The sequence below is a fragment of the Microtus ochrogaster genome, unplaced genomic scaffold (assembly GCF_000317375.1).
Source record: "Microtus ochrogaster isolate Prairie Vole_2 unplaced genomic scaffold, MicOch1.0 UNK8, whole genome shotgun sequence".
Taxonomy (NCBI): domain Eukaryota; kingdom Metazoa; phylum Chordata; class Mammalia; order Rodentia; family Cricetidae; genus Microtus; species Microtus ochrogaster.
In genome coordinates this window covers 7,977,894-7,987,482 of record NW_004949106.1, presented here as the reverse complement: position 1 = coordinate 7,987,482, position 9,589 = coordinate 7,977,894, and the positions used below count along the sequence as shown (strand labels likewise).

At 46.4% G+C, this 9,589-nt stretch overlaps 1 protein-coding gene across 1 annotated transcript in view; it reads right to left on the bottom strand.

Moving 5' to 3' along the window:
- Positions 1–9,589, bottom strand: part of Stat1 (signal transducer and activator of transcription 1) — a 38,647-nt gene that overhangs the window by 25,661 nt on the left and 3,397 nt on the right. Inside the window, exons 4-6 of the mRNA XM_005366423.3 lie at positions 9,248–9,392; positions 6,161–6,259; positions 760–916 (exon numbers count right to left, since the gene is read on the bottom strand). Coding sequence (XP_005366480.1) covers positions 760–916; positions 6,161–6,259; positions 9,248–9,392 — 401 coding nt within the window. The remainder of the gene's footprint in view (positions 1–759; positions 917–6,160; positions 6,260–9,247; positions 9,393–9,589) is intronic.

Sequence of the window (9,589 nt, the reverse complement as noted above, 5' to 3'; positions counted from 1 at the left end):
CTGTGTGGTTAACAGGGTCCTCTTTGACACAGCTCAGTTGAAAAAACTGTATGTTCATCCTACAAACAAGCCTCGTTTTTCTGAGATCTTGTCACGTGTCTACATACGTTTTCTCTGGATGTCCCCGACTATTCCCAGGTTAAGGGCATGTACTTCTCTACTTTAGTGGACCAGTTCCCTAACAGACGGCAGAATAAAGCCGCGGCAAGAATTTGGGGTTCAGAAAGGTGCTCCTGTTACCCGGACCTCCAGCACTACTGACCCTCTCAGCTAGGGGGCCTTTCCTATGTCATATGGAGTGGGGTGGGCAGGAGGGCCCTCAGTTGTTTGTTTCCTGTCTTGGGGCTTTATCTTAAGGTTGCGGGAGGGCCTCTCATTTTAATCAAATGGACTGAGATGTATTTGAATGAAGTAGGTTTTGTTCCTCTTCCGAGCCCTAGAGTAAATCTGCTCTCGAAGACGCGTCACAGGGAGCTCCGTGTAATTCCAGGGACACCCCGTGAGAAATGTGGCTAGAAAGGGCTGGTAAGTGCAGCATCCAGCTCACTGGACAGCGAGGGCAAAGTCAACCTTGGCCGCATGAGCCACAGGAAGAGAAAGAAGCTCAGGGTTCAGAAGCCAAAGCGGAGGCCATAAGACACAGAGCTGAGCAGTTTACCTACTTCTGTTTAGAACTTTAGAATGATTGTTTTTCTTTTCAACTTAGATTAGGTTCTAATTAATTAATTAATATAATTTCAAATTATATTAGGTTCACACCTGAAGAAACTGACATGCTGTCCCCTTGGAAGTTGTGGAAGAAGGCATGTGTCCACTTAGTACTCACCATGACTTGGTCCTTCACGTTTCTGACCTTGCTGTCCAGTTCCTTCTGTTTATCCAGCATCACGGTGTTCTGAATGTTCCCCTCCTGGGCCTTTAATGGGAAACACACCGTTAATAGTCACCCCTTTCTCTGACACACTTACTCGCTTGCCTACACACCAAAGCCAGTCCCGTGCCTTGCGGCCTGCCTACCTCTAAGGCTTATTAGCAATTCCCTGTATACGAATCTAAAACAAAACAAAACAAAAAAATCCCTCATTTCTCAAGGTCCTGGAAAATGCTGCCAAACTACTATAAAAGCTAAAGAAGGGTAGGGGTATTCGTGCCAAGGGTTTGTATAAGTTTCCATTAACATATCTGTGTAATTGAATGGAGCCTGCAAGCATTACTTCAAGTTTGTCAAATTCTGTGCACAGGTTATGCACGTAGTCCATAACTATTACCTTACGACCTTGTGATTCAAAGTCTCTCCAGGCCAGCAACACCTTCGTCTGACAGCTTTCCCGAAGTGCAATCACAGGCCCTAATCCAGAGGCTAAGTCAGAACCACATCCCCTCCATCCTAGTGATTCAGGGGTCCACCAAAATTCAAAGGTACCGCGACTTGAGACCAGCGAGGCCGCTGTTCCACTACAAAATCTACAGTCGCTACAGATCTGGGTTCTGGAGGGAGTCATGCGTCCTGACAGAGGGTTCAGACATCAGCACCTGTGTTCACCACTAAGCTGGGGCAATGCCAGACAATACTCCGGACCTAGCTGTGAGTGGCAAGACAGCTACTGTATCTCCAAGATCCTAGCAAACGCTGTGCCCATCAGCTGTGCCTGCATGGCCTTCACAGCCCGGACTCAGCCTAGATTTGACTAGGCACCAGGAATGCTTGCCCCACGGAGAGGTGTAAGCAAATGTATTTCCCCTCGTGCTTCTTGGTCTTCACTATTACCTTTCAAAATACCTTATATTTTATCTCTTTAAACTAATAGAAAAAAAAACATTAAAACTGCACAAAGTAACGATCACATGACATTTCAACAGCTTATCAACTACTGGGTAATGCTTTGGTCAGAACAAGCACACACAACACTTCTCCATGGCAGATGGTTCGGCATCCGTACAGTTGAGCACCACTGGCTTTTCTGGGCTACGTAGTGACTGTTGGAACAGTTCCTCTACAGTGAAGTAGCATCCTAGAGCGCCCCTTTGAAACCGAAGGTCTACAAAACATTTGAAATCTATTCTTTCATTCTGAGGCAGTCTTCTGTACCCAGAGAAGCCTTGAACTGTAACTGAGAGTGCCCTTGAACTCCTGAGGCACCCGCCACCCCCCCCGCAAGTCCTGAGATTATAGGCGTACACTAACTACCATGCTACCCCGAAAGTTGATTCTTACATTTAACGCGATCATATTCTATCTTCACCATATTTAGTGGGAAGTTTACAACTTCCCAGCGCTTTGAGGTACCATCTTCATAACACACATTTCTGGCTGAGTTTATTTCTCAGTGTTCCTGTTCCTGCTCATTTTTCCACTCAAAAGACAGACCCTTGAAGCCATGGTTCATTATGGATGGCTATAGTATGCTGCCACTCTCTCCCATTCTATCTGAGTTTCTCGGGCATTCCTTGCTATTCATTTCCATTCATTTTTCACAAGGATTTCAAAATGGTCTTGAACAGCTTTAGAACACATATTACAATTGTTATTAGGATTGCATTAAAATTATTAACTAACTCAGTGAAAGCTCATAGTTGACGTTCTTAATGCGCATGCTTTTTTGTCTCGTTGGGATTTGGGATATTTTAGAACAGCTTCCTACAGACAAGGGTGGCCCTCAACATTCTGTGTGGCCTGGACGCCTGACCTTCCTCTTTCCCCAAGCTGTGAAATGACTGACAGGTTGCACACCACCACAACCACTTCAATTACTGAGCTCATGTTTTTGTCATAACTGCGTTGGCCAACACCACCAGCACGGCACGAACGCACAGAGGAAGTACCAGTCACCCGCACCGCGTGTTGCTGACATACTGGAATTTTCCAGTGAACTACTGTCCCTAGAACATGACATGAGGAAGAGACTGTATTTTAGCTCACCAATGAGAAAGCCATCAGTTCTTATCTGTAAGATGTTTTCTTACATGGCTCAAGACTTTATCAGAACTCTCTAGAATTTTTGCAGAGAAGTCAAGGCTTTTTCTTCTTGTATCTTGTAAGACAGAGAATTACACGAACAGATTTCCCAGGAAGTCTACCTTTGCAACCGCTAATAAACCCTACTTATCGTGAAATACACTTTTTATAGTTCAGCACTCAATTCGGTTCCATGCCCTTTTACTTAGGAATTTTGTACAGATATCACACAGACAGCCATGAGCAAATCTGGTCTGTGACTGTTTCCTGCCCTGGTTTTTATCAAGCTCCACAGAAAGTTATGTTGTTGTTGTTGTTGTTTTCCATTTCAGTAGAAGTTTGAGACATCTGACTACCAGCAGTTTCAGAAGTATGTGAAAAGGACTGGCATCCAGAGTCCCATATGTCACCTCACAACGATGACGATGAAAGGGATTTCTCTGGCCATTCGGAATGAGTCACTTCCCTGTGTAGCTCCATAAGGAGGTTCCTGCCCATTCTAGGAGATATTCGCTGGGGTCTGCTTCAAAGCCATGTGGGTGCCATGTCGTATGTGCCCAACCGAGGAAAAGGTCCCTGGAGGATCCTGACTTCCTGGTCCCCTCCCAAACTATCAAAGCTAGCTGGGTGACCAGGGTGCGGACAGGAAATGTTAAGAAAGGGACACACTCCCTTACAGCTGCCTTATTGGTGAACGATGCTTGGTGGAGTCCAAGCATCCCCCTGTTTCAGTCCGTTTGTGTGACTCTGGTATTTCCCTCTTGCCCCCGCTCCTCTGCCCTACGCCCATCTCCTGTTAGGAAATGGCTTCTTTGGCACCATATTGGCACCCACTTAATGCCAGGATCATTAAGACCACTCTAAAGCTTTTAACAACCCAGGAACACTGCAGCCACAGAGGCATCAAAGGCAGCAGACGAAACACGAGAGTCTCCTAGAAAACTATGTGTAATGTAATTTTTTTTTCTAAAAATTCTATCGAGAAACAATGGGGTGGGGGTGAGGTAGCCCCAGGAGACGGCTGAGTGAGCAAAGCCCTTGCCATGAATGCAGAGGGACTGAGTTCAAATACCCAGCAAGTGTAAAACCCAGGCACGTCATTGTATTCCTGCAACCCCAGGGCGGAGACAGGCAGGTCCTGAGAAGTCATAGACAGCCAGCCAAGGCCAAGGAGAGCTCCAGGTTCAGTTAGAGAACCTATCTAAAAAATTATGGTGGAGATTGACGGAGAAAACAGGAGACTTCTCACGTCTCCTCCTCGGGCCTCGGTGTAGGTGCGTGCACACACACGCAGGCACACGTACACAGAAGGAAACTAGCAGGGGACACCACTTTCTGGGGCAACTCAGAATTTCGCACATTTGGCTGCTTTAACCGGTTGGAGCCGTACACACGTATTAGGATGTTTCATCCGCAGCCCGCGGATCCCACTGTCCCCAAACTGCACTATTTTCATGCACACACGAGGCTTGTCTTCCAGCTCATCCGTGCTTAATGATGACAAGAAAATGTTGATGTCAGCTGTGGGGGGAGGGGTGGCAAGGAAATGTCAGACTAGAGCACCGTGGCGTGGGTGTCTGCTGTGCCTCTCACTCTCCCTAAGCCGTACCCCCACCCGACCCCACAACTGAGACTTTCCTTCACATCCAAAGGGGCCATGGCAAAGGGTACAACCCTCAGGGGTCATCAGGGTGGCTCAAAATGAACCTCTCCCCCAAGTCGTATGTATTTTTAACCAGCAGTTCAAAAGCAGGCAAGCCTTCAAGTCCCTATGAGGTAGCCAGAGGACGGGACTGGTGTGGCAGAACGGAGATTGCCCCTGCTGCCTGCAATGCCTACCCTAGGCTCGAGGCCAAACGTGAAGGGTGGCAAACCAGTGTGCAGAGGTGGGCAGTCTCTCCTTCTGTCAAGCTGGTGTATCGGACATATGAGGAGAGCCACCGCATGCGGCCACTAGCATGGAAATCTCGCGTAAAGGAAAACCCCCTCTGCAGGCTTCTTACACACACGCCAGCTGGGGGGTCAGCCTGCTCCGCTAGGAGCCAAGGCAGCCAGCCTTCACCGTAATTCTGATATACATACATTAGGACAGGTACCAACTGAGCCATGCAGCTTCAGGTTAGGACAAACAATATCACATGCGTAACATGTCAAAGCGTCTTTGCCGTCATAGGCGAACAGTATCTAAACGCCAGAGGGAAGATCGGGTTCTCCAGGACTGTGGCAAAAGGTCACAAAAGCAGGGAGAAAGGCCTTCGCCAGCATTGACCTTTGCCCCCTTTTCCCACTGTAGCGGAGTTCACTTCGTTACCTACTGACAAAACACACAAGGCACAGATTTTACTGTGCCCTCTGCATGCTCCTCGCAGGCTTGGGATGGTTTGGCCAGAGCTCCTGCGACATTGGCTTCACAGCCACCTGCCTACCTGGGCCTCAAGTCCCTCAACAAGTCTCAAGAAAGGGATGAAAAATGCCGCCGCGACAGCCAAAGCCTCACTGAACCCAGTTGCTGGGCAGGCCTACAGGATGACTAGAGAAACCATGACCCCAAAGCCAGTAATACTAGAACTCTGATTCATCCACGGTTTGATGTCTGAACATCCAGCGAGCGTCTTCATCTCGTTCAAACTGAAGCTTTCATTTCTCCAATGATTTTTCTCTTTACTCTCCCAAACCTGCCATGTCCTAGAAACGTCCTCGCCCTGCCTTGCTCTGACTTTTCCCTCAGCAGGCAGCATTCTCCGAGAGACTCAAGCCCCAACTGCAGAGCGGTTCTTCACCGTCCCCCAACACAGCCTGAATGGCGGGGCTTTTCCTGTCTCCAGGAACTCTGAGTACACCTGCCATGGCCACTCCCCCCCCCACAACCCGATGATTCTGTGTGCCTCCATTCCTGACCTGCCCTCTTCACACACAGGCCCCGCCCAGCCGTGTCATCAAGCAGCGTGGCATCTCCACCTCTGCCAGCAAGCACCTCGATTATAAGCCCATATTCTCACTAGGAGTCAACCCCACTAGACAAAGGTGCTTCTTAAAGCACGGTTCTAGAAAATTCCTGGATCTGATCACCCCTGCTTCCTGGAGTTAAAAAGTCAGAGGTGTATTTATCAGTGACTTAAGAAAGGCCCTGGCAATATCTGTGAAATACATGATGTATTTCATACATTTCCCTTCTAACAGTTAGTACCGCTTAGAATAAAGTACCTGATTAAATCTCTGGGCATTTTCCAAAATCTTCCTCTCTTCCTTCAGGCAGTTATGGATGATCATGGACATCTGTACGGGATCTTCCTGGAAGTTATCCTAGACACAGATGATAAGGATAAGTAAAAATAAGTTTCGGAATAGCCGCAGGTGGCAATGGAATGGAATACGAGGATCACTGGGATTTGGGCAACCGTGAAGGGTTTCCGAACGTGCAGACTACAAGTACATTAAAAATCAGGTAGGTATCCTAGAGAAGCTAAATAAGGAGAACCCAAAGAAAAACATATAGGCATCCCCCTGAATATTAACCTTCATCAGGCGATGAAAGGAGACAGAGACAGAGACCCACATTGGAGCACAGGACTGAAATCTCAAGGTCCAAATCAGGAGCAGAAGGAGAGAGAGCACGAGCAAGGAACTAAGGACCGCGAGGGGTGCACCCACACACTGAGACAATGGGGATGTTCTATTGGGAACTCACCAAGGCCAGCTGGCCTGGGTCTGAAAAAGCCTGGGATAAAACCGGTCTCTCTGAACATAGCGGACAATGAGGACTACTGAGAACTCAAGAACAATGGCAATGGGTTTCTGATCCTACTGCACGTGCTGGCTTTGGGGGAGCCTAGGCAGTTTGGATGCTCACCTTACTAGACCTGGATGGAGGTGGGGGTTCCTTGGACTTCCCACAGGTCAGGGAACCCTAAGTGCTCTTCGGGCTGAGGAGGGAGGGGGACTTGATTGGGGGAGGGGGAGGGAAATGGGAGGCGGTGGCGGGGAAAAGACGGAAATCTTTAATAAATAAATAAATTTTTAAAAAAATCAGATAGGTAAGGACTCTGAAGTGGATTCTGGCATTGCTTCCGTGTGGCACTGGTCTAATCCACAACGCCTTGCTTCTGAGCCCACGAGCATGGGCACTGTGCACAGCATTTGGAGCATGGGCGCTGTGCACAGCATCTGCCTTCAAACAGCACAACGCCAGGGTCCAAAACAGCCTGACTACAGACAGCTGCATGGGATGGACAGTAGGGTTGGAGTTGACAAACAAAGTTTCTGCTCTTTGGGGAACACAAGGGCTTTACTTATGGAAAGCAGAGCCTTTGATATTTTCCTACTGTCATTCCAAACCTGAATAGGTCTTTGAACTTTATCGTATTAGACAGAGACTTCATGACTGTGTAGGGAAATTGGATTCCATCTTTAATAAACGGTAGAATTGCAAGGATGTCAAAGAATCTTTTTAAAATAAATTTCTATTTATTTATTATCAATAAATGCCTGAGCAGTATTAACTATTTTATATACTGAGACGCATGAAGTTGTGGAAAAATTTCTCAGATAAAAAGTGGTCATGAGTAGAAAGTCTGTAAAATCTTATTTTAATACACATCTTTCTATTCCTTAAGAAACTTATGGTATGCCTACTAAGTCTGACTTAAGGGACTATTATTATTTTTTTTGCTGTTGTTATTTTGTTTTGGTTTTTGTTTGTTTTTGGTTTGTCGAGACAGGGTTTCTCTGTGACTTTGGAACCTGTCCTGAAACTAGCTCTGTAGGCCAGGCTGGCCTCAAACTCACAGAGATCTGGAGATCTGCCTGTCTCTGCCTCCCAAGTGCTGGGATTAAAGACGTGGGCCACCACCACCTGGAGGGTTTTGGTTATTTGAGACAGGTTCTTTATGTAGTCGTAACTGTCCTGGAACTCACAGAGTCTGCCTGCCTCTGCCTCCTTGAGTGCTGGGATTAAGGTATGTGCCACTGTTGGCCACCATGCCCAGTAACATATTTTTATAAAACCAAAAATACTCCTTTTATAAATTAGGACAAAAATTACTTTATCTTACCAAATTTGAGCAATTTGATTTAAAAAGAAAATATTTTCATATGTGGATCCTGAGGGTTTGGGGCAGCATTAAGTGTAAAATTCAGTTTCAGGCAGGCTAAGCAAGCACTCTGACCTCTGAGCCATATCCACACCTCTTCCTAAATGCTCCAGTATCCATTGCCTGTACTCCTGAAGCCAACCGCCTTCTGTTAGAATATGGAGACAATGCAAACGACGTAGGAACTATTCATGATAGTCTCCAACTAATTCCTCAACGCAGAAACTGAAGTAAATTGTACTTGTAACTAGAATAAAAATATTCATCTCAATTGTTCTGTTTTCACGGTCAAAGCTATTGTGCAAAGTACTGGCAACCACAAATTCACCACCAAGCAGCCTGAATAGGAATAAAATTTTATCAACTTAATATGATTTCCCATTTCACTGATAGCAGCTCACAGACCTCTTCAGAGAGAAAACAGAATAGAAGGCTTCCAGCTACCTAGGGTAAAATGTTTGGTTGTGTCCCACGAAACCTTTCGTTTCTGTGAAAACAGGAAAGTGTTAGGCTATAGAAAAAAGAGTGGTGGCCAGGCTAAGGGCACGCTGGGAGGACATCTGAAGAGCCAGTGGTAGACAAGTCTGCCAGAAGCAAGGCAAAGTGGCTCTGGTCCAAGTCACTCACACACTGGGCCCCAAGTGGGCCAGACCTTCCTGGAGTATCTTCACCTGGACCCACAAGGGCTTAAGATTCAGTCAGCTGATCGCTAAAATTTCTTGGAGCTTAGTGAGTTACTGTAACTCACTGTTCTGAAAATGAAGCCCCTTTCCTTTGGTCTCAATAGCAACAATTTTTAGTGAAACAAAGTTTTACAGCATGACGCTTAAACCTGAAATCTTTTGTGCGTTTATAAAATGAATTGAACGCTGGGCGGTGGTGGTGCAGGCCTTTAATCCCAGCACTTGGGAGACAGAGGCAGGCGGATCTCTGTGAGTTCGAGGCCAGCCTGGTCTACAAGAGTTAGTTCCAGGACAGGCTCCAAAGCTACAGAGAAACCCTGTCTCAGAAAAAAAAAAAAGAATTGAAATTGTATTGATTTATGTTTTATAAGTGTTAGCCACATAAAGAGAGTCCCTTTGTCCCTGTAACTTTTCTAAACACCAGCGAGTGTGTGCTGAGCATCTGCTGAGCGGAAGTACGGGAGAGGCTTGAAGTAAGCGCAGAGATGCCTCCAGTAACGCACAATGTCGGTTCGTACCTGAAGATTGCGCTTGCTTTTCCTTATGTTGTGCTGCAACAGAAAGTTATTCTCCAGAGAAAAGCGGCTGTACTGATCATCCAGCTGGGAAAGGAGGTCGTGGAAGCGGATGGTGGCAAAGGAATCATCATTGGCAGCATGCTCCCTAGGAGATCGGAATTTACAGCTCATTCCAGACACTACTTATAACACACGAAAGAAACGCTGCTTCCCTTCTGGACAGTGTCCAAAGATAACGTGTTTCTTAGGCTTATTTTTTTTCTTTTTGCTTTTATTAGCAATTTGCATAGTGTTATTACCATGTTATTGCATAGTCTTATTAGTATTATTAGCAATTTGCAT